This window comes from Mauremys mutica, chromosome 21 (genome assembly GCF_020497125.1).
Source record: "Mauremys mutica isolate MM-2020 ecotype Southern chromosome 21, ASM2049712v1, whole genome shotgun sequence".
In the NCBI taxonomy this organism is placed as follows: Eukaryota; Metazoa; Chordata; order Testudines; family Geoemydidae; genus Mauremys; species Mauremys mutica.
The window spans coordinates 18,607,414-18,630,590 of record NC_059092.1 but is presented as its reverse complement, the minus strand read 5'-3'; the positions used below and the strand labels follow the sequence as shown (position 1 = coordinate 18,630,590).

Genomic DNA, 23,177 nt, shown 5'->3' with positions numbered 1-23,177 from the left:
ACAGGGAAGATTAAGTGGGGTCACAGTTCTTGGGCTGCCGATGGGTGCGTCCTATTGTAGGGACACCGAGAAATCCTTAGGGCACCTCCGTTTTCCTCAGTGGGGGTATCGAATACGCCCTGAGTTCTAGTCCTTACCCATGTATAAGCTCCCATGCCCCGAGTCCCGTTAGTGTGGAGCTTGACAAACCTGTCCTACCCGGCCAGTAGACCAGGGTTCTTTTCTCCCTTTAGGCCTGGCGGTGGGGATCTGGGAAATGGCCTTCCCGAGGGAATTCCCTGACGACATCCAGGAGTCTCCTTTGGAGCTGTAGAGCCACCATCTGCTCTCTCCAAGAGCTGCCTAGCATCTGCCGGGAGCGTCCTCCTTTTCAGACCTTATTCCACCCCTGACATGATTGACAGGGCAAGAGGGGCGGGGCCAGCTTTGCTCTCACCCCTCATTACTGGTGTGGAGTTATAAACCTCATCACAAAGGGGTGACTTAATTACCGAGAACAGTCTAGATCCATCCTCTTTGGAACCCCCTTTCAGGTAGTTGAAAGCAGTTATCAAATCCCCCCTCATTCTTCTCTTCTGCAGACTAAACAATCCCAGTTCCCTCAGCCTCTCCTCATAAGTCATGTGATCCAGACCCCTAATCATTTTTGTTGCCTGTGTAGATACTTATGACAGTAATTAAGTCACCCCTTTGTAGTGTGGGGCCCAAAACTGGGCACAGTACTCCAGATGAGGCCTCACCAATGCTGAATAGAGGGGAATGATCACATCCCTCGATCTGCTGGCAATGCCCCTACTTATACAGCCCAAAATGCCGTTAGCCTTCTTGGCAACAAGGGCAACAAGGGCACACTGTTGACTCTCATCCAGCTTCTCATCCACTGTAACCCCCAGGTCCTTCTCTGCAGAACTGCTGCCCAGCCATTCGGTCCCTAGTCTGTAGCAGTGCATGGGATTCTTCTGTCCTAAGTGCAGGACTTTGCACTTGTCCTTGTTGAACCTCATCAGATTTCTTTTGGCCCAATCCTCTCTGGCCTGTGCCCTACCGGAGGTCAGACTAGATGATCACAATGGTCCCGTCTGGCCTTGAAACCTCTGACTAGCTGGGGGGTTACATTAAAGAGCGTTGGAGATGTCCAGAGGACAGGTGCTGGAGAGGGCGAGGAGACAGTGCACCTTTGTGACTGTATCTGTGTAAGCTTCTGATCTTTTCATCCTTTTGCTGCGCACAGTGAGACCCTCTGGCCACTTTCCCTCGTCTCCTCACTCTGGGTGCTAAAAGTGGAGAGGAATCCCATTGTTGGTGTTTGCTGCAGGGTGCTTTGATTCTTCACCTGTCAGAACCCATCAGTAGGAGGCAGCATCTCTGGGATGCCTTGCAGGGCTGCTGGATTGTGGTTCCCATTGTGATTGGCTCAGACTCTGCGATGAAATCGATGCCATCTGCTGACGCTGTAGAGTGGCAGCCTGCGATCTAGAACACGTCGAGAGTCATCCAACCGGGAGCTGATGGTGGGTGAAATAATGATTGATTGGTGTCTCTGGCACAGCACTGCTGCGTTTCCATGTGCAGCCATCCATGAGTCGGATGATGGCCTGAAATCACTGGTAGAGCAGGACAGAGATGTCAGCCATATGGCTGCTGCTAGCATGGTTTCAACCTTAGTGTAGATAGGGCTGCCAAGGCAAAGTCGCTCTGTCTAGTGGGACGTTTTTAATTTCCTGCCCCCTTCCCTGTCTGTCCTGTCCTATCGCCTCCTCTCTCTGGTTTGCTAGCCAGACCAGGGCAGGGGCTAGGGACTGTGATGCTGAATGGGCAGCTGTGGAGGGAGGAGTCCCTGATATGTTCTGCAAATATGGAGATTATCAGCATAACTAGAGCTGAACAAAAAGTGACTCCAAAGGCCCCGCTGCTAATGAATGGTGGTTGCTCTCTGTTGAGTGTTTGCCCTTCCTCTTTGCTGGGTGTAGGCAGGGCAAGCAGGAAAGGCAGCGTGCCAGTTTCCAAGCAGAATAAGTTTCTCATTCTAGCCAGTAAAGCCAGCAGCTCCTCACGGTGGTTGCCATGAAGTCACCATGTACCCAGTTATGGCACAGTGGAAGAACAGAAATTACGCTACAGACGCTTCAGAACCTGCAGAAAGAAAAGTCCCGCCTGTTTCCCCATTTCAGATCTCCTTGGGCCCATGCGCCTCCGCTTCTCTCCCTGCTGTGTTGGCAATGCGACATCCAACTAAACACCTGGGAGGACGATGCAGCACCCGCGAGCCCTGGGTCTTACACTGTAAGAATGCCCCGTCCTGCGCCCAGGCCAGACTGCTGCCTGCACGTCACTCGCCAGAGACCAGGTTGGGTTGCAGCACCCCTCCCCGACCCGGCAGCCAGTAAGGAGAGAGACCGTGACTGCCCTAGCAGGGGGAGCTAAAGCTCACAAGGCTGGTTAGGACTGACCATCGCATGTCCACATGCTTCTACTGCGTCCTGTCCTCATGAGCAGTGCGCCGGGCTAACGTGCTTGGCAGGTGCCCAGCCCGAGGACTGATTGTGGACTTCCCCACCCACCTCTGAAGCTAGATGAATGCTGGAACGGTGAGCATTCAGGAGGCAGATTTATTGGGGGAAAAGCCCTGCCGTATGCCCCGCCCCCCACGCGTCACCTCTGCTTGAGTCTGCGCTGGTGCTGCAACTGTCCAGCTCACACTGGGCATGCTCAGAGGCTTCGTCTAGCCACTCCCATTCTCTGTCCTAGCACCTTGCTTTCAGGGTCACTCCCTTGCTCTCTAACACACGTGTCCTTGCAAAGGCAGCTGCCACTTCCACCAGTTGAGCAGTGCTTTGTGTCAGTCCAGAGCAGGAGGCACCTCCCTAGCGAGCTACAACCTCTGCTTCTTGGAGGACATCTGCTGAATGCCTCCTCCTCCAGGTGCCTCCTCCTTGCTCCGCCCCCAAGTGCTGGACAGAGCAGGAAGCGAAGCGGGAGGCTTCCCTTCCAGCAAAAGCTTCCCAAGAAGCACAAATGTTAGCGCTTCCTGGCAGATTTCCTGTGCTGCCCAGGAGAGCAGCCCTACACCAGTGAACCCGGCTAGGTGTGCCAGACTAGGCCTTCCTGTGACATAACAGAACCAAGGGGCACAGGGGGGAGCTAGTGAGAGGGGCTGCATGGGGCTAGGGGAGTGAGGCTGGGGAGGCAGGTTGAGCAGTAGGGCAGGGGAGTGTAGGCTCGCTCCTACTCCAGCCCTTTGCTGGCTGTGGAATGAAGGAGGCAACTGTCGGCTTCCTTTGGCAAAAGTCACATAACGTGTCTTCTCTTTAATAGAAAACTAGCTGGTATCTGGGACTCAGACTCTGGTCCGGCACCATTCCAAAGCACTTACAAAACTTCAAGCACATGCTAAAGTGCTTTGCTGGATAGGGGCCTTAGTCTGGAGCTGCGTGGGCCTAAAGTCTGAAGTGTCCCATCCCAGCCCTTTGGTAGCCGGAGGGAGTGGAGGAACGGTGAGATCCCAGGCTACATTTCATGTGTAACGGCATCCAACTCCTAAACGCCTCAACAGCTGGACTTGGAGCGTCCCTGAAGATGCTCTCTTCACCCTGCGTGTGCGCCGCACATTACTCAGACCTAGGAAAGGGATCTAATCCCTGCTATAACCGCAGCCCTCAGTGCAGCGTTAGTCAGACTCTCCGTCACGCACTCTCACATGGGACTGTCTGGGATGCTCTCATTGGGGTCAGGAGGTATTTTCATCCCAAGCCTGTTTTCAGGCAATTAGAGCTTTCTGCAAACAAGCACCCTTTGGGCAGCCGTTTCAGAGAAGGCTGCTCGCTAGTTAAGATACGGTCTTCTGTGGAAGCATCAGACTTTCCCTGAACCCAGCCTTCCGTGTGGGCTTTGAAGGTGGAGGAAATTTGTTTAGAAATAACACAGTTAACATATTTTTTCCAATACATTTTAGCATGAAAGTCGAGCACGACACAGAAAGACAATGTAAACCCTAAGCACACAGGCCAAGAGCAAACACAGCGACTCATAGCTACGCTAATGAGAGGACTCCTCCAAAGGAGAAATCGTTGTCAGTGCTGTATCAGGAACCTAGCTCATTGTGGGTTTTAAGTCCTGCTTATACGCTGGGGTGACTAGATGCAGTTCCGTTGCCAGTATTGTAAGGTATCTTGTCAGCGCTAATACAGCGGTGTGTGAGGATTGCTGGCTCGCTCCTACAAAAGGTATTAAGGAGAAATGGTCAAGAACAAAACTTGAAGTATAAGATTATATTGTGTATGTGGCATGGGCCCTGCATTTTACTTGTCCCCACGGCGGTATGCCCGAGGCCCCGCCCCCACTCCACTCCCACCCCTGAGGCCCAACACTTGCTCCGCCTCTTCCTGCCCCCATTCCGCCCCCCCATGAGGTCCCCGCTCGTTGCTCTCTGTCCTCCCCCAAGTTGCCAAACAGCTGTGGCAGGTGGGTACGGAGCACCCACTGTTTTTTTTTTTTCTGTGGGTGCCTGTGGTAGGTGGCAGGCTCATCTGGTAACGCTCCCAGCGGCAAATGGCAGCAGCGTGGTATCTGGATCCCCCAGTGCAGACCAGTTAGCCCAGCTCTGTGGGCCTGGGCCCCCACTCACCCTCACTGGGTCTGACTGCATGTGTCCTCACCAGGCTGCCTGGAGGGAGCCTGCGTGCTTCCACACTGCTAACCGGGAGCATCTCTCCAGCAGGGCCCCTCCAGGGTCACAGCCTCTGATTCCTCTGTCTTCCCTACCGGCCCACTGCATCGGAAGGTGCCCAGCACACCTGGCAGTGTTTGCGCTGCCAGCCCGTGCCCTGCCCTTGTCTTTGGGGCTCACCTGTCCCATGTTGTGCACTGTGTGCGGGTTAACAGAGCCCGTGCTGTGTGGTTCCATCGCCCAGGCGGCCAAGCGTTCCTGGGCCTGGCCTATTCCTAAACACGAAGAAGCAAAAATCAAAGGGATTCTGTGTTTAAAAGCAAATCAATCCCCTGAATGAAAGGCTGAGATGGTAGAAACCCCGTGACCTGTGTCACCCCTCAGCAGCCCCAAATCCAGCCCTCCCTGCTGTTACCATGCTCAGCCCTTTGTGGTGGCTGGGGGCGGGGGGCCCAGGCATGGGACTGACCGTGTGGCAGAGTGCAGGGTGTGGGAGAACGTGGAGTGGGATGTGGGGGTCTTCAGTTTCCAGCTCCCCACCCCTGCAGCCCGGGGGGGCACTGTGAAAGCTCCTGTGTACGCTGCAGCAGTACCCACCCCCATGCTTGGTGTGGCTATTGTTAACATGGGCAAAACAACGTATTTTTCCTAACTTTGTTCAGAGACAGTTTTATCTGAAACTTTCCAGAACATCTCCGCCTGAGGCCAACACCTGGCAAGGAAAATTTCAGACTGAATGGTTACATGCTGGCAAATTTATAAGAAACTGAAAGAAGGATCTTACAATGGCCAGTATCTGGCAGCCTTAATGGTCATAAGTGCTACCTGCACTGTCTATAAAACATTGTCTATTTTATTCTCAGTCCTGACTGGCTGGAACATCATCTGACCTAAAGCCTTCGGGGCCCATACTGCCTGGAAAATCAGCCTTAATGTTAGTTTAAAGTTTAATGCCGTTTAAATCCTTAAATCAGGTATTTTCCCTGTGCAATACAATGTGCTTTTTGGCAGCGCTGCTGACCATTATTCTTACCATGCAAAATGGTGGCAAAACGTCGTATTCTTTTACATTTCAGCAGCTCTTTAAGCAGAGGAGCCTCTATTACCGCTCGCTGGACTGCAGCTCCTGAACTGCCGTTTCCGAGCTGCTGCCATGTATTTCATTAGGATTATATATTTTTAAAGGGGGAAACCTGCCCCTGGAGGAGCAGATTTCACCCATGGACGGTGTGAAACGGCTGGGCTGCCGCCCCCTGCTAGGTACAGATTGTGGGTGAGGCATGGTTGGCAGGGCCGTGCTCAGAGATGGACCAATGCCGGGGCTCTCCAAGCCGAGCCTGAGCACCCCGACGGCTCAGACTGCTGCCGCTGCTTGTGCACACGTGGCACTTAGGGACAAATGCCGACCCCAGCGCAGAATGGACGCGTTCCTCTACGCAGGCGGGCAGGATTGGCAGCACAGTAACACTGCTGAACCCAACTACTTCAGCGCTTCCTACGTGGAGCTTAGGCAGACCAGGGAAGGGGTAGGGCAGGGGGGCTACCACCAGGGGCTGCTCTCGCCTTAGGCAGACTAGGCAGCTGCCTGGGGCTGCAGATTTGGCCCGACTGCCCCTCTGTCATGACAGAGCAGCTAGGCCAAAGCCGTGTGGTATTGCGACCCCGTGCGCCAGGTCACAACACCACTCACTTGAATTTGGCCTGGCTCCCCCTCCATCGTGACCAGCTGCCCTAGGCCTAGGCAGGGGGGTGCAGCACACTGAAGTTTTGCCTAACGCGCCAGATTGTCTTGAGTGGGCTCTGTCTGCCCCTCCATGGATCAGCCCGTTACCAGCCTAAGGGAGGGACTGCAGACCAGCTCCCCGTGCCCCTGGAGAATTCTCCCCAGTGCACGAGCTGAGCTGGGGCCAGGCTTGGTGCCAAGGGCCGGATCCAGTGCCCCCTGGAGGCAAAGGGCAGGCTCTCCGTGGATCTCGCCCTAGCGGAGCATGGGCCCCCCCTCCTTGTTGAGAGCTAGCGGAACCCCAGCTCTGGAGTGGGTCATCGGTGGTACGTGAAGAGACAAGAAGCTAACCTGGGGCAGGGCTGCTCACTGCCCAGGATCATAGCTGGTTTCTGCCCCAATCTGCTTGTTAAGGCTCCTGCCCTGAGCCGTGACTGGAGGCCTTCCTGGGGGGCGTGAATGGCTCTCCTGGTCCGGACTCTGCTGTGCTGCTCACTCGGAGCTGCCTACTGTTGCTTCCCAGTTATCGCCCCTTGACGGCTCTTTCTTGTAATCTCCCCGCAGAAACGCTAATGGACTCTACCACGGCGACGGCAGAGCTGGGCTGGACAGTGCATCCTCCCTCAGGGGTGAGTTCTCTGTTCTCCTCGGGACGTGGGCCCCTGCATCCATGGGGTGGGGTAGGCCTCGGATTGGGGCTGATTAGCAATCCTGGATGTTACTGTTTACAAAAAGCGATTCACTGAAACAGGGCCAAAACCAAAATAAGCAGATGGCAAACACCGCCCCCTCCCCATTCCTGAATTTTGAGATTTTGAAAATGTTTGATATGGGGTAACATTTTAAAAAGCATCTGTGTGATTAGGAGCTGAATTCCCATTGGCTGCCAATCAGACTGAAACGCCTAGGGGGTTAAGTCCCTTTTGAAAACAGCAGTCTGGTGCTTCTGAAGCTGTAGCCTGCTCTCGGAGAGGGGTGGGAGATTCACCAAATGCTTCATCACAAAATTTCCCAGATTTTTTTTTTTTTAAATTGTCAAAATGTAGCAGTGTCAGTTATCCGGGCTGGAAAAGGCCAGGAACACTGAACCCAAACAACCCGCTGCGTGCCCAGCGCCCGTCGTGAACTGGCTGAGAACAGCAAGTGAAACTGGCCTGGCTTCTCTGTCTGGTCAGGGAGCAGCTCAGCTCCTGGAGGTAGCTGCCGAAGGGTCCCGCCGTTCCCCTCTCCCTAAGGGACAGTGGCAATAAGTGCTGCGGTCCCAGGGAATGAGCACCGAGGAAGCCAGTCACTGTGGGCCAGATCTGCCAGTGGTGACGCCCTGTTCGCTCGGAGCAATGGGAGGTTGCTGGAGGAAGTACTGAGTAACACCCAGTAGCGGCCTGGGCACTCGGGTCTCTAAGTGGAGCGCACGTCCGAGGAGGTTCAGTGAGGTAATTTGGACTCTCCCTACACTTCACTCTGGTGGCTCTCTGAGAGTTAGCATTGAATTTCTGCTGGCGGTAAGCGGCGGAGGGGTCTGCTCTGGGAATGATGAGAGGCACACTGGGAGCTCTGGCTAGTGCCTTGTGCTGGGTAAGGCAGCCCTGTTCGCAGGGAGGCTTCTGCCCAACACATCACGGTTCATGTCCATGGGAAGCTGTTTGGCTTCTCAGTGAGCAGGCTTATGCATCCACCAGTCCAGCCGGCTGGGATTTTGTCACCAGTGCCTACCAGATTCCCCCTCTTGCTGCACTCCAAGCCGAGTGTGCTGCTTGGCATTTCCAAAGACACTCACTGCCATGTGCTGCTCCTGGCCAAGGTTCAGCCTGGAAAAGGATTTTACCTCCAAGTTAGGAACTCCTGAGAAAGCAGATTCCCGTGGAATGTCTGCCACGTTTGTAACCACGGTGAGACCAGTGGGGGAGATACTGCGAGGCTGGGCCGTTAACAGGCCTCTGCTGGAGAAGATCCTGGTAAAGAGGTGACCTGCTTGCAGATGGGATTCACATCCCTGCCGCGGCCCCACCACACAGCGCCCAGAATGCCAGGCACCCCCCCCCTTCCATCTCCCAGGAACAGAGCATGGTGCTGGGCAGCAAACCCTATTCACAAACCAGAGCAGCTCCCTGCAGACAGGGCAGACGTCAGGCCGCAGCCCAGGGACTAAGTGTTTAATTGAGGTTTCTGCTACATTTCAAGCAGTTAAAGGAACCCTGACAAGGAGTTTGGTGTGAATAGTTCTCCGTCTGCACCTTAACACGGGTCCAATCTGGATGGCGAATGCCCTCTGCGATATGTGTGAACCCTACCCAGCCTGGCACTGAGGAGTCCAAACTCTAGTCCCCGTTTGGGTTGGACCTGGCCTGCCTAGCCCAGGTGCAGCGGGAGCAGCACGTCCTGGGGAGCTGTGCAAGCGTCCCCACGAATGCTAGCCCAGGGGCAGGGAGGCTTGGAAGCAGGAGCCGTGTGTCCCAGAGGGAGAGGGAGTGATGTTCACCATCCTGACAAGGCCAAAGCCCATGTGGGGGGCAGGTGGATGGTGGGCGCGGGCTGGGGTGGGATCTGTTTCAGCTTCCCAGATGATGGTCTCCCAGTCAGCAGAGAGTGAAGCTACAACAACCAAATGCCTGGCCCGGCTGGCCGTGCCCCCTGGAGGTGAGCAGGGTAGCCCCCTCTCCTCGTCAGGAATGGGGTGCGCTCTGCTAGGCTCACTAGTTCTTGTCTCTGCAGAAAGGGGTGGAGGCCTGCTCTCCCCCATCCGTGTTCTGCAGGCTGTTCAGGGAAGGCTGTGCCAGGATGGGCTGTAAGATGCCCCCTGCCCCATGGGTAGATCCTGCAAAGGCTCAGGCTGCCTTTCCCGGCAGAGCGGGGCTGCGAGCGAGAAGGAAATACTGCACCGATATGCCAGTGGAAAAGAGGGGCTGGCGGAGCAGCTCATTCCTTTAGCAGAGCCCACCTCCTGGGGCACGGGGTCTCTTAAAACCTGTCATTGTAACCCGCTGGTGTGTGTGTTCCAGGGTCCCCTCGGGGAGTCCTCAGAGGACAGGAAGCTGTTACAGCCCGAGCCAGGAAGCTTGGCTCTTTAGTTCAGGCTGTGTTTAGTTTTGGAGGTCCCCAGTTCAGCCCGTGTGCTGGCCAAGAGAGCAGCCATCACATGCTGCTCTTATTGGCTGTACTGTTGGGCCAGGGATTAGTCGGGGACTCTGGAGTGTCTCACTTCTTGGCTGGTGGTTGAGTCCAGCCCAGGCTGATGCCTTGTGTAAAATGAACCGACAGGTTCCTAGTATCCCTGTTCTAGGAGCGTGGCATTAATGGAAGCCTTGAGGAAGCAATGGGCCCCGGAGCCCAAATTCCACGGTTGACCCCAGGCTTCAGGCCAAGGTTGCAGGCGGAGTGGGAGCTTGCGCTGCCCCCATGGTGTCTGTTCTGTGTGGAACAGAGGCCTTTGGTCTGCACGGTCCCTGCTGATGCAGCGCCTGGCACAGCGCGTGCACGTTCTCGCACTCAGCGTCAGAAAAGGAAAGTAGACAATGATGTTACAGCCCCAGTTTTCGCTCCGGACCATGCAAAGCGCAGTGCTGGGTTGGTGCAGTGGCTCCTACAACTCCGCATCCGTCCCATCTCGGGGTGGGGACAGGCGGCAGAGCTCTGGATGAAGTTATTCACCAGGCCCCCAGCACAGACAGGGAGCTGCAGAGCTGAGACGGCATTTTACTTGGAGAAAAAATATGGAAACACACAGTAAATTTCCGAGACATCTGCCTCCATCATAAAGGAGCACGGAAAGGCACAAATACCCTGCAGTCAATGGAGTTTTGCCATTCACTGCAGTGGAGGCAGGATTTCACCCCTGGAGTCCGACTCCATTGCCCTTCTTTGGGTTGTCAGTCATAGCAGTGCAGTGGTCATAGAATCATAGAATCTCAGGGTTGGAAGGGACCTCAGGAGGTCATCTAGTCCAACCCCCTGCTCAAAGCAGGACCAAACCCAACTAAATCATCCCAGCCAGGGCTTTGTCAAGCCTGACCTTAAAAACCTCTAAGGAAGGAGATTTCACTACCTCCCTAGTTAACCCATTCCAGTGCTTCACCACCCTACTAGTGAAAAAGTTTTTCCTAATATCCAACCTAAACCTCCCCCTCTGCAACTTGAGACCATTACTCCTTGTTCTGTCATCTTCTACCACTGAGAACAGTCTAGATCCATCCTCTTTGGAACCCCCTTTCAGGTAGTTGAAAGCAGCTATCAAATCCCCCCTCATTCTTCTCTTCTGCAGACTAAACAATCCCAGTTCCCTCAGCCTCTCCTCGTAAGTCATGTGCTCCAGCCCCCTAATCATTTTTGTTGCCCTCCGCTGGACTCTCTCCAATTTATCCACATCCTTCTTGTAGTGTGGGGCCCAAAAGTGGACACAGTACTCCAAATGAGGCCTCACCAGTGCTGAGTAGTGGTGAATCGCTGTCATTCAGTCCCTCTGCCCAGCTGTGAGGGACGGCTCAGGGGGAAGGTGATGGAGACCCTGGTCCTTCATGGTTTTCTTTGCAATTTACTTTTTAAAATGTCAAGTAACCCTCCCACTGTAACAGTGGAATGGGCCGGGAGGTGAGAGCCCTTCCAACAGAACCCAGGCTGTGCTGGACACATGTAGGTACTTTAATGACCCTCAAGGAGTCTCCTCTGCCAATCAGTGCAGTATCAGTATCTCCCACTAACACGAGTGGAAACCAAGTAACCACCCGGGAGAATAGAGCCCCTAGCCTGTGTGGTGGCTTTGTCCTCTTCCGGCGGTGGCAGGGTAGTGCACCACTATGTATCCTTCGGCTGCTCCCTTCCCAGCTCCCTCCTTCGCTGTATCAGCCATTCCCAGCACCTGCCTGCGTGGCGCATGCGATGAGCGTGAAGTGTTTGAGGCGTGTGCCCTGGCTCAGGGAGCATGGAGACTGGGAGGGCATTAGACTCTGGGGTGGCTGCCCCTAGGCAGAGCCCTAGTGTAGATACGACTGACCCTGGTGCAGTGCAGTTTGTACTGATGCAGCTGACTCCACATTGAAAGTGGCTTCTCCTGTCCCCCATGCAGCCTGAGCCTTTGCCTGTCAGGGGATGAGGGGGAGGCAGGGCCCCCACCAGGTATGTAAACGGGCTCAAGCTGACTGCCAGTGAATGTAAATGTAATGCAGCCCAGTGACTCTGTGTCCCATCCACAGTGGGAAGAAGTGAGCGGATACGACGAGAACATGAACACGATCCGGACGTACCAGGTGTGCAACGTCTTTGAGTCCAATCAGAACAACTGGCTGCGGACCAAGTACATACGGAGGAGAGGAGCTCACCGCATTCACGTGGAGATGAAATTTTCCGTCCGGGACTGCAGCAGCATCCCCAACGTTCCCGGCTCCTGCAAGGAGACCTTCAATCTCTACTACTTCGAATCTGACTTTGACTCGGCCACCAAGACCTTTCCCAACTGGATGGAGAACCCCTGGGCAAAGGTGGACACCATCGCAGCTGATGAGAGCTTCTCCCAGGTGGACCTGGGTGGCCGCGTGATGAAGATCAACACTGAGGTGCGCAGCTTCGGGCCGGTCTCCAAGAACGGATTCTATCTGGCGTTCCAGGACTATGGGGGCTGCATGTCCTTAATCGCTGTCCGAGTCTTCTACCGCAAGTGCCCCCGAGTGATCCAGAACGGGGCCGTGTTTCAGGAGACGCTCTCGGGAGCAGAGAGCACTTCGCTGGTGGCGGCCAGGGGGTCCTGCATTACCAATGCAGAGGAGGTGGATGTCCCCATCAAGCTGTACTGCAATGGGGACGGGGAGTGGCTGGTGCCCATTGGACGGTGCATGTGCAAGGCTGGCTACGAATCGGTGGAGAACGGGACTGTCTGCAGAGGTAACCATTTCTCTTTGCTTTTGTTAGGATGCTGCATCCTTAGCGTGGGAACCTGTGATTGCACCAGGCCAGGGCACAAAGGGCACAGCCCCCTAGCTCTTGGAGGTGCCTCCGAATGCTGCTTCTCCTGCAGGCAGAGGGAAGTTGGCTGGCACAGATTCTTTCACATGCTGTCAGCAAACCTACACTGCACAGTGGCTTTGTCCCGTCCCTGCAGTAGCAGCAAGTCTGATTGCAGCACGTATCCTTTGGCTGCTCCCTCCCCAGCTTCCTGCTCCATTGCTCCATCAGCCATTCCCAGCACCTGCCTGCCGGGCAGTGGCTCTTTGGCAAACTCTTGGTGACTAGGATTTGCAGGAGAGATTGTGGGCCCCGGTTCCTGGCACTGGAGGCAGGTGGGAGAACCTGGGCTCTGTGGGCATTGCTCAGGGTGAGGAATTAGGATTTGTAGCTTTAATCTGCAGTTCTGTCAACCTGACAGTGCCCTCCACAGCCATGGAGGGGAACAATAGGGGAACAACCCAAACAAAGGCCCGAGGGAGTACACTCTGCCTAGATCAACAGATGGGCCTCGCTGTGAGGGCCGCAGCAGTGGGGGTGTGTGGCTCGTCACTGCCCCTTTGTTCTTCCTATGGGGAGCTTTGCCTGCTCTCGCCTGCACTGGGCAGCACCCTCCAGTCCCTTCCATTCATTCTGCAGGCTCTTCGTGAGCCCTGTGAGAGCTGCCATTGGTTCTAAACATGGATCTGGCTGGCTGATCTCCATACACCTCTCTCTGTTGTTTGCTGATTTCCCATCACTATGGTCCCTGTTCATAGCCTGCTTGGACTGCCTGCCCATGTGCCTGGGGACACCGTGAACGCATGCTCCTTCTCGCTAAGCTTCTGCTCATACATGTGCGCTCCTGTCTTTCTGAGCGAGTCTGCCCATTTGTGCCTGGGTCTGGGTGCCCGCTGGTGTGTACCATGGCCAGGCTGACCCACCCTTGCACTCCCGAGCCATTTGAGGGACACGCACACACAGACAGGGCATGTTCCATGCAGGCTGATCTCCCAGCCAATCTGCACTTCACCTGGGAAATGCCAAGTGGAAGGCTCGCCCCCGACTGGTGCATTGCCTGATTGCAGCACCCGTGGGTCAGGCAACTCAAGGATGCCAGGAGCCCTTAGCTTTGCAGGGCAGGATTACGCTAGCCAAGCAGAACAGGTGGCGAAGGGATAGGTGGGCAGAGTCCCTCCCTGCAGCAGCAGGGCCTGAAGGGGAGTCCATTCTTAGGGAGAATTGTGATCCAAAGGGATTATTTTTAGATTGTAACAGGATGTCCAAATTACGGAGCAATGTCTGACAGAGGTACTGCTAGGAGTGGCTACTGTGGCAGGGAAGGGAGAGCAGCAGAAGAGGGTCTCCCAGGAATGAAGAACTTTCGCTTGCTCCCCTGCAACTCGGCTGGCCTTCCAGCCTCCTCCCCCAGTTCCACTGCCCCCCTCCCTCCCATCTCTTCAGGCCCACTCACACTCATGGTGCCAGTTCCCATCTTAGCTGCTGCTTCTTGGAGATAAAGTTTCACTTGCAATTGCCTGGAGACTCTGGGGGGAATCACAAATTCCTCAGCAGATAGGCAGGCCCTGGGCGAACCAGAGAGATACAAGCACAGGAGAGACTACCAGGACCAGAGCCTCCTGCAGGCACAGAAAGTCAAGGTCTGCCAGTCCCACTCCCTGCTCAGCAGCCAGGAGAACTCTCCCTCGAGGTCCCAGCTAGCATGACCCTCCCTCGCTCTCCGCTGGCACTTTGTTTATCCCTGAGAACTCCATGATTAGCCCCTTCTGCCGGGCGTTGGAGAGGGGCTGCACTGCGACTGGAATACAGCTGAATCAGCGTGATTTCCACTGGGCTTTGCTGAGGGTTCTGGCTGGAGCAGCTCTACCCTTCACAGTCCTGGGGGGTGGCAGGAAGGGCCCAGAAATGGACTCAGGGGGTCACTTTGGTCTTCCCAGTGGTCAGACGGAGCCCCGTGTCTTGCTGTTCACAGCTCCTTCTAAAGGAACCCGAGTCATGTGCTGCAGGTAGGGGTGGGTGTGTTCTGATGCCTGGCTGGAGGCGTCAGGGATTTGAATCTGGTTGTTTTTCTGCTGTAACAGATTAAGTGTGAGTCATGTTTTTTCTGTTCTCTGTCGGCTGTGGTCATTGAAGGGCTGGTTCTCTGGTTAATCACTGTGGGCATGTCTGGATTAAATCATCAGTTAATGGGAACATTCTACATCCTGGTCCTCAGGGTAGAACCCTGCTTTGTCTGCAGCTGAGGACTGAGGCATCAGCAGAGTTGTGCGTGGAGCTGGGGGGCAGCTACAGGGCAGGGTAAGGGGTTTTGGTGGAGGAGCAGATGTACAGAGGAAGAGTGCAGAGTGTCATTGTCAGGGGCGACTCTAGACATTTTGCCGCCCCAAGCAGGGCAGCATGTCGCAGGAGGCGCTCTGCTGGTCACCGGTCCCGCGGCTCCGGTGGACCTCCCGCAGGCGTGCCTGTGGAGGGTCCGCTGGTCCCACGGCTCCACCGAACCCTCCACAGGCACGCCGAGGTCCACCGGAGGTCCGAGGTCCACCGGAGCCGCCTGCCGCCCGACCGGCAGAACGCCCCCCGCAGCATGCCGCCCCAAGCATGCGCTTGGCGTGCTGGGGTCTGGAGCCGCCCCTGGTCATTGTATTGTGCCAAACTCCATCCGATTGCTTTGGTGACCAGGTGGAACCACGGAGGGTCACCCCACTGTGTGCTCCCTTGTCTGTTTCCACCAGCCCCTCCAGAGTGCTGCCTGCAGCCCAGCCAGGGAGTAAAGGTGACAGCGCTGGTGTAATAGAGTTAGGCTTCTGTGAGGTGTTTGACTTGGTACCGTGTGACATTTTGATTTAAAAACCTAGAGAGAGATGAGAGTATCCTGGCACACATCAAAGGGGTTCAAAGCTGGCTAACTGATTGGTCTCAAAATGTGATTGTCATCATTGAACAGGTGGGTTTCTCGTGGGATCCGGAGATCGGTTCTTAGTCCTACATTACTTAAAATTTTTATCAGTGTTCTGGAAGAAAACAAAATCATCACTGATAGTCTGCAGATGACTCAAAAAGTGTGTGTGTGGGGGTGTTAAATACCAAAGAGGACAGGTCACTGATTCAGAGCGATCTGGATCGCTTGGTAAATTAGCCTGATGCTACATGTAAATGTTACATCTAGGAACAAAGTGGGTAGGCCGTACGTCCGCGATGAGGAACTCTAGCCTGGCCAGCAGTGTCTCTAAAAAGCTTTTGCAGGCGGTGGATAATCAGCCGAACATGAGCACCCGGTGTGACACTGTGGCCAAAAGGGCTATTGGGATCCCGGGGATGCATAAACAGGGGAATCTCGAGTAGGAGCAGAGAGGTTATTTCACCTCTGTACATGACACTGCTGCGACTGCTGCAGGAATCCTGTGCCCAGTTCTGGTGTCCTCAGTTGAAGAAGCATGAGGATAGACTGGAGAGGGTTCAGAGGAGAGGCAAGAGAATGATTAAAGGATTAGAAAACCTGCCTCATCCTGATAGACTCAAGGAGCTCCGTCTATTTTAGCTTAACTAAAATAATGTTAAGGGGTGACTTGATCACAGTCTATAAGTAGCTACCTGGGGAACAAATATTTAATAATGGGCCACTCAGTCTTGCAGAGGAAGGTCTGACATGATCCAATGACTGAACGTTTGAAACTAGACAAATTCAGACTGGAAATAAGGCATATCATGGAATCATCATAGAATCTCAGGGTTGGAAGAGACCTCAGGAGGTATCTAGTCCAACCCCCTGCTCAAAGCAGGACCAATTCCCAACTAAATCATCCCAGCCAGAGCTTTGTCAAGCTGGGCTTTAAAAACCTCTAAGGAAGGAGATTCCACCACCTCCCTAGGTTACCCATTCCAGTGCTTCACTACCCTCCTAGTGTAGATTTTTGACAGTGAGGGTAATTAGCTAGTGGAACAATTTATCAGGGGCTGTGGTAGATTTTCCATCACTGAAAATGAAGAGTGGATGTTTTTCTCACAGATCTGCTCTAGGAATTACTTGGAGGCGGGTCTTTGGCCGGTGTTATACCGGAGGTCAGACTAGATGATCACAGTGGTCCCTTCTGGCCTGGGAATCGATGAACGTCTGAGTCACTAAGCTAGCGGTCACTATGAAAGAAATTGGTCACAGGGCCGTGCCGAAGGGACACGGTGACTTACCAGTGGAGCAGGGCCTGGAGACCAATATTCCTGTTAGAAAAGGGACGGTCAGGAGAATTCATCCCTGCCTAAGCCAGAGTAGAGGCAATTATGCTCCCTAGTCCGGGGCTCATTTCAGTCCTGGTGCAGGGTACGGCAGCCATCTGTGGGCCATTGTTGTGTTTGCAGAATCTCTAGGATGTCATAACTTTCTGGCCTGTCCCCTCCTGCCTGCTCTTTGCCCACCCCACAGTGCCCCGTGCAGAGGGACCAGGTGCAGCAGCTGCCATATACCCTGCTTGTACAGTGACTGGAGCACAACATCTCTGTGATACTGCCTCTGCACCTGGAGAAATGAGGCTTTTCTCTCCCTCTGCACGCCCATGTCCTTGCTCTCTCCTACCCACGTTCAGACCTGCTCTACACTGAAAAATTAGACCAACCTAGCTGCGTGCTGTAGTTGGGTCGACCTAACCCTCGGTGTAGATGTGGCTAGGTCAACAGAAGGATTCTTCTGTCAGCTTAGGTACGGCCTCTTGGGGAGGTAGATTACCGACATCAGTGGAACTCCCACTTCTGTTGATGTGGGAAGTGTGCTCCAGCGACACCACAGCAGCGCCGTAGCTGTGCCGCTGATGTGGCTGTAGCGTAGACATGTCCCAGGGTCAGCCACCACGGTGCTGGCTAGGGTGACCAGACGTCCCAATATTTAGTGTTTGTCCCATGTCCCGATATTTCGCTCCGCCGGCAGCACTCGTCCTTTTTTTTTTTCCTGCGCCGGCAGCGCTGGGTTTTGTTCCTATGGCAGCATTCGACTTTTTTTTTTCTCTGCCGGCGGACCCCTGCCCCTCCTCCCCCCCCCCCCCCGTGTCTCGATATTTTCTTCCTCTCGTCTGGTCACCCTAGTGCCGGCTCAGAGGCTGCTGGAAAGGGAATGCTTCTCTCTGGCAGACTTGGAGATGATGGTAGTAGCTGGGGTGTTAACAGGATGCAGGCCAGGGTGGAGGTGTGGGAAGGGAACGTGGCAGTGTGGTTGGAGAGAGAAGTAAAGTTTTGCAGCTGTGTAATGCACTGACAAGGGAACTCCCAGGCCCAGGAGCAGGATGGATGGTGGGGGAGAGAGAGCCAAGGAAGCTGTTGAGATAACGGGAGGGAGGAAGAAAAGCGTGCGAGCCTGTGAAAAGGAGTGAAAAGAGCCAGTGCAGCCAGGGGGCTCGGATTGGCTCCCGGGCAGACACAGTTATTGAAACATTTCATTGCAGCCAACAGAGCCGTCCCTTGTCCAAGCTAAATATAAAAATCCCATTACAGCCCCGATAGCATCTTGGCAATCGGTGTCAGGACGGGGTTTCTCCGAGATCAATTATAGATATGGCGGAGGGGATTGTGAAGGGAAAGGTGCATCCTAATGCACTCGCTGCGGGGTGGGGGTTGCGTCTCCTCCCAGCGGGGAAGGGAGGGGAGGGGCAGCGGGCAGGCCTTAAACTCCCTGAATCTCTGTGACAACTCTGGCCTGGGATCAGAACGGGCCCTTTTGGGTCTGCGTGATCAGCTTCCATCTTTGAACAGGAAAGGCCAGTCCCTGGAGTACCCTCAGGGCAGGCACTGTGTTGGGGTCATAGGCCCCCGCACGCCCCAGTGCAGTGGCCAGGCAAGTGTGGGGCAGGGCCAGAGCAGAACCCTGGGGGGAGTCTCTGGGGCCCCAGGCAGTGAAGTGGCTCCCAGGAAGCTCCTGGAGGGGCTTTGCCTGCTGTGTTGCGCTGTGAGGCAGCCATGCACCTGACGATCTGGGGCTGTCTAGAGGCTGCTGGTGCCCTGGGCAGAGATCAGTGCAGCCAGGACCTCTAATTTACAGCAGCCTCCTGAGAGTGCCGGTAGGTTGCTCCACATCAGCACAGACTGCCCTGTAGCGTGTCCTCACCTGATATATCCTGGTGTTGGGACTTGCATGGAGGGGTTGTGGCGGGGCCATCAGTATAGGGTGGCCTGGGACATACCTATGAAGTGCCGTCACTGGGGAATTCTCCATCAATCCCTTGTGTCTGTTTACAGCCTCTGTACCCTACCACAACATCTTGTAGGGGCTTGGCAGGGGACCTGAAACCTCAAGGTTGTGCCATCCTCTCTAGGACATTATACCTCTCCCAGGTCCAGCTTTGGGTGGGACAGCGGGGTAAAGCTTTCTGTGCCAGCCTTGGACAGATATGATGGGATTTGTTGGGCAGAAGCCAGGAGGAGATGGAAGGGTTGAAGGGGACATGCAGGCAGATTCAGAGGCATTTGTACAACCCCACGGCTCAGCGAGGATGGACAGACAGACAGACAAGGAGGGAGGGATAGCAGAGGGAGATCCCTGTAGATATGAAAGGTGTTGGGAAATGGACCTTCCAAGGAGGAATGTCCAGGGAGTAGGGGCTGAAGGAAGCCCAGAGGGAGTCCTGCTTGTCGCAGAACATGGCCCGCCATGCACACCAGGTATAGTACGGTAGGTGTCTCGGGGTCAGTGCTAGTGGTCATGGGGACCAGTGTCCTCCAAGGATCAGAAATAGGGGCTCTGAGGACAAAAGAATGGGCAGGTTCTCCGGGATGAACCACTCAGCCCTCTCTCTTGTAAGTAGGGAGGGGACGGTGGGTTGTTAATGAGATTCCCAGGGGACTGATGAGCACAGAGCTGGACTGGCTGCTGCAAGCAATGACACATACTGTGTTTATACAGTTCCTACCATGGTGAGGTCCTGACCCATGATGGGCCCCTATGTACTATGGTAACACACATAATATTACAGAGATGGAAAAGCCGCGCTAGGTACTGTCCAGCCCGCTCCAGAGAGCAGCTGGACAGTGTTATGTCTGTTTTCAGGAAATTCTGAAAAAAATCTTCAATCTGAATCGAAATAAAAAAACAATTTACCATGGAATGAAAATCTTAAAAAAATTCTTTTGAGAACCATTGAAATGCTTAATTTCAAGTCGATTCCTTTTATTCTGACTTTTATATTATGCAAGCCTATTAAATATAATACATTCTATGTATTATTAACTAAACCAATGAAACAGAAATAGGATGAAATGTGATATTTCAGTGTAATATAAAAGTCAAAATGAAGGAAAGTCGGATGATCTCAAACCCAGACATTTTTGCCTGGTCAGAGTGAAATGTTTCTCTGTTATCCAATGGAAAGGAGAGAGTTGGAATGATTCCTTTTCACTATCTCTCATAAAGAATTGTGTGAGAATCGACCGGCTTCCGGGAAATGTTTTGGGTTTGACGGAGCTGCAGTTCCCGATGTCGGTGCTGGCCCAAGGAGCTCTCGCCAGCTGGTACTGCTGGCGCCGTGGTGCAGTGACCGTAGCCAGTCAGGTGCTCGGGCTTCCGCCACTTGCCTGGGATGCTCATGAAGCCTATGGCTTGGCATGGCAGCCTCAGGCTGCGGCCCAGTCTGACCGGGCTGAGAGGAGAGGAGGGAATTTGAAAGTGGTCTAAAAAGTGAGTGAACAGAGGAGGGGGAAGGAAACCAGTGCGGGGCGAGTGAGAGTGAGGTGCGGGAGAGCCGGGCTATCTCTTCTCTTTGTTTTCCTAGCAGCAGGCCTGGGGGAGGTGCAGTGACTCAGGACACGTGTTTGGCTCTGAACTCCATGTGCTGGTTAATAAGTGTCCTGCAATCCAGTCGTCTTGGGGCAGCTGGCTCAAGACCTGCACCACAGCAAGGGGAGCACCCTTGGGTGGCACGCTGGCAGAGGCAGCCCGGTGGGACTCAGTGAGGGGGTGATGGGGGGGGGGGTTGGAGCTGGAAGGTGTTTGGGGAAGGTGTCAGGCTTGACGACCCAGCTTTGGATTTCCACGGCTGGCTGGGCTCCTGGAAAGTCCAGGGAGAATGGGAACAGGAGAGGGGCCATCCACGGCAAGAGAGTGCGTTTGCAGGGATAATAACCATCCCCACCAGAGTCTGAGACCCAGGACTGCCCCATCCCCATGGGGCTGAGCAGAGAAGCCTGAGTGCAGGGTAACATTTGGCCTAGACACCAATGTGAGCTGGGGCCCAGCACTGCTTGTGTCTACAGAGATGGGCCTGGTCTCTAAACTGGCTCACTGAACGAAAAGGGTATGGGGGGGTCAGGGACGGAGAGGTGCAAGGGGGTGGGGTGCCATGGAGGGGCTGGGAGAGAAGGATACAGGATTCAGTGGTGAAGATGGAGGCAGAGGCATATGGCCCCCTGTGGAGGGGGCTGAGAGACCTCATGGGAAGTTGAGGATGGGAGGAGTATGGCCCCCTGAAAGAAGGGGGCTGGAGGAGAGAGGGAGGGAGAGTCCGTGGCTATGGTCAGTGGGATCTGACCCCTCTTGGGGAGGGGCTGTGTGTGTCTGGCTGAGATGTCCTGGGAGTCTCTGTTTGCCTGGTGTCCCTGTCTCAGATCTCTTCCCCTGGCAGAGCCCCCGTGGAGGAGATGGGATATGGGTCCCTTCTCTCCTTATGGCAGCACACCAGAGGCCTTCCCAGGAATCCCTGGGGCAGAGCCTGGCCTGCCAGTGCCGGGCGCCCAGGCCCAGTGCAAGGCAGAGAGGGCCTGGGAGAGCTCACAGGCCTTTCCTGTGGCCGTAACCTCCCCCAGGAGCAGGCCTGCCGCAGGCCTCACCCGTCTGCAGGAAGGTGCTGAGTGCTGCCCACTCGCCAGCCACCCCCACCCCGGGCTGTGGGGCGCGGGGTCTGTGAACATGGGAGCCTCCAGGCCTGTCTGCCAAAGCCCGCTGCTGAGAGAGCTGGGCAGCGCAGCTGTCCCTGGGCTTAGTCACACCTGAGCTGTGGAAGGGCTGCAGGGACGGCCCTTTGGGGGGCTCCCTCTCTGTGGGGCACAGCTCAGCCCTGGCAGCCCCATCGCTGGGCCCCCACAGCAGGGCAGAGGGAAAGGATCGGCGATGGCACAGTGACAGGGCCTTTGGCTCCCAACCTGCTTCTCTTATAGGCATCTGGGGAGCTGTGACCTCCTTTTCCTTCCCGCCCCAGACTCCCTCCTTAGCCATGCCCCATCCCTGTGCAGCCTGGCCCAGAGCACTAACCCCTACATGTGGCTGGCAGGTTTTCTCATGTTTCCAGAGGTGGGAGGAAGTCTGGGCCTCTTTCCAACAGCAAAACACAAGCCTATAAAAGCCGGCCCTCAGCGTGAAGTACTATCAGCTGGCCCGGGCAGCCTGCACGGCCCCCGGCCCGCAGAGGTGGAGCACTCCGCTTGCCTGAGCTGTATTAATGCATTTCATTTGGAAGATGCATCCCGAGCGATTAAAAGGCCCCAAACGCTGCTAAAGAGCTGGGAAAGTTGGAAGCCTTCTCTGCTGGGCTTTTCATCGGGGTCATACAATGCAAACCTGCTCGAGGCACCGCACAGGAGAGATGAATTGAGGCAGTTCGTGCATCTCACAGCTTAAGCTCTTCTAAGCTTGCAGCCATGGCACAAAAGGATTTGGGAGCAGTTAACAATTGTGTGTGGTTAAGAGATTTGCATTTCCCTGGGCCCTGCTACCCAATCCCACAGGGCCCCACAGGGGAGACTGAGTGAGTAGCCCGGCTTGTCCTCTGCCCAGACACAATCCCTTCCCTGCTTCTTTCCCTTGCGTTTGCCAGGGTCTCATTAACATGCTGCATCCGAACGCCCCTCCCCCAGGCCTTCCCTCCAGAGACACTGCCTCTGGCTTCTCCTTCTTCCTCACTTTCTCCTTCTCTCTGCCTCGGCGGTTTTTCTCCATGCCCCCTCCCTTTGTCTGTACTCCCTCCCCACCCCATGCACTCTCTGTCTCTGCCTCTCTCCTTCATGGGCTCTGGGCTGGGATGGCAGAGGCAGAGCTATTGTTGTGCTCTCTGCTAGGTCTGTTTGTACCAGACTCTGAAATCAAGCGCTCCCTTTGATAGCGGTGTCCCTCTGCCTGCTCGCAAAGGCTTCTGGCTGAATGCTGCAGCCAGGTGGTAGGTGAGCAGCAGCTGCCCGTGAACCCTCAATGGCATGAGCTGTGCATGGTCCCTTGGCCTCCCCTTTGGGTTGCATGGTGTGTCTCAGTGTGTTTGTAACACTTCAATAGGCCTGGTGTTTCCGTTCCCAGGGGCAGGGCTCTTTGGGGCAGGGACTGTCCGTTTGTGTTGTTTTGTACAGCACACTGGGTCCCAGCCCAGCACCCTGCAGTAACACTCCTTGCCCCATTGGAGTTAATGGGACATTCCTCGCAAGTTCCGTAGGGCGAGGATTTCACCCACGCTCCACAGGCTGTTTCCATGGCTCTCAGAGGCTCTATAGCAGGCCTGCACAACGCATGGGCTCACTGTGCGGCCCGCGGAGGGATTCTAAATCCTGCGCACACGGCGCTCAGCGGGCAGCCCAGAGCCCTTTGAATCCCGGCCACGGCGGGGAGCCCTGACCCCTTTAAATCTCAGCCGCGGCTGGGAATCAAAGGGCTCTGGGCTGCCCGCAGAGATTCCTGGCCACGGCTGAGATTTAAAGGGCTCAGGGCTCCCCTTGGCTGCAGGCAGCCCAGAGCCCTTTGAATCCCGGCCGCGGCTCCAGCGGATGGGCCAGGGCTGGGATTTAAAGGGCTCGGGCTCCCCTCAGCGGCAGGAGCTCTGGGCCCTTCAAATCCCTGCCCCAGCCCCGCAAAGCTCCGGGTTCCCCCAGCCTCCGGAGCCGTGGGCCCTTTAATTTGCCCCTGAG

At 55.2% G+C, this 23,177-nt stretch overlaps 1 protein-coding gene and 1 long non-coding RNA gene across 6 annotated transcripts in view; one reads left to right on the top strand and one right to left on the bottom strand.

Moving 5' to 3' along the window:
* Positions 1-4,081: 4,081 nt before the first annotated feature.
* On the bottom strand, positions 4,082-21,633 carry LOC123354224. 2 transcript variants are annotated; one of them, XR_006574677.1, is made up of 3 exons: positions 21,541-21,633; positions 4,847-4,941; positions 4,082-4,214 (listed from the first exon to the last, which is right to left on the bottom strand). It is a non-coding gene; the product is annotated as an uncharacterized LOC123354224 (long non-coding RNA). The 2 variants fall into 2 exon arrangements; XR_006574676.1 differs by lacking the exon at positions 21,541-21,633 and adding an exon at positions 16,506-16,636.
* The window catches only part of EPHB2 (EPH receptor B2), a 189,435-nt gene continuing 173,213 nt past the window's right edge, over positions 6,956-23,177 (top strand). For 3 of the 4 annotated variants that reach the window (XM_044996013.1, XM_044996012.1, XM_044996011.1), the window contains exons 1-2: positions 6,956-7,018; positions 11,576-12,260. In XM_044996013.1, coding sequence (XP_044851948.1) covers positions 6,962-7,018; positions 11,576-12,260 — 742 coding nt within the window. In that variant the 5' untranslated portion in view covers positions 6,956-6,961. The remainder of the gene's footprint in view (positions 7,019-11,575; positions 12,261-23,177) is intronic. The other variant, XM_044996010.1, reaches the window with a different exon arrangement.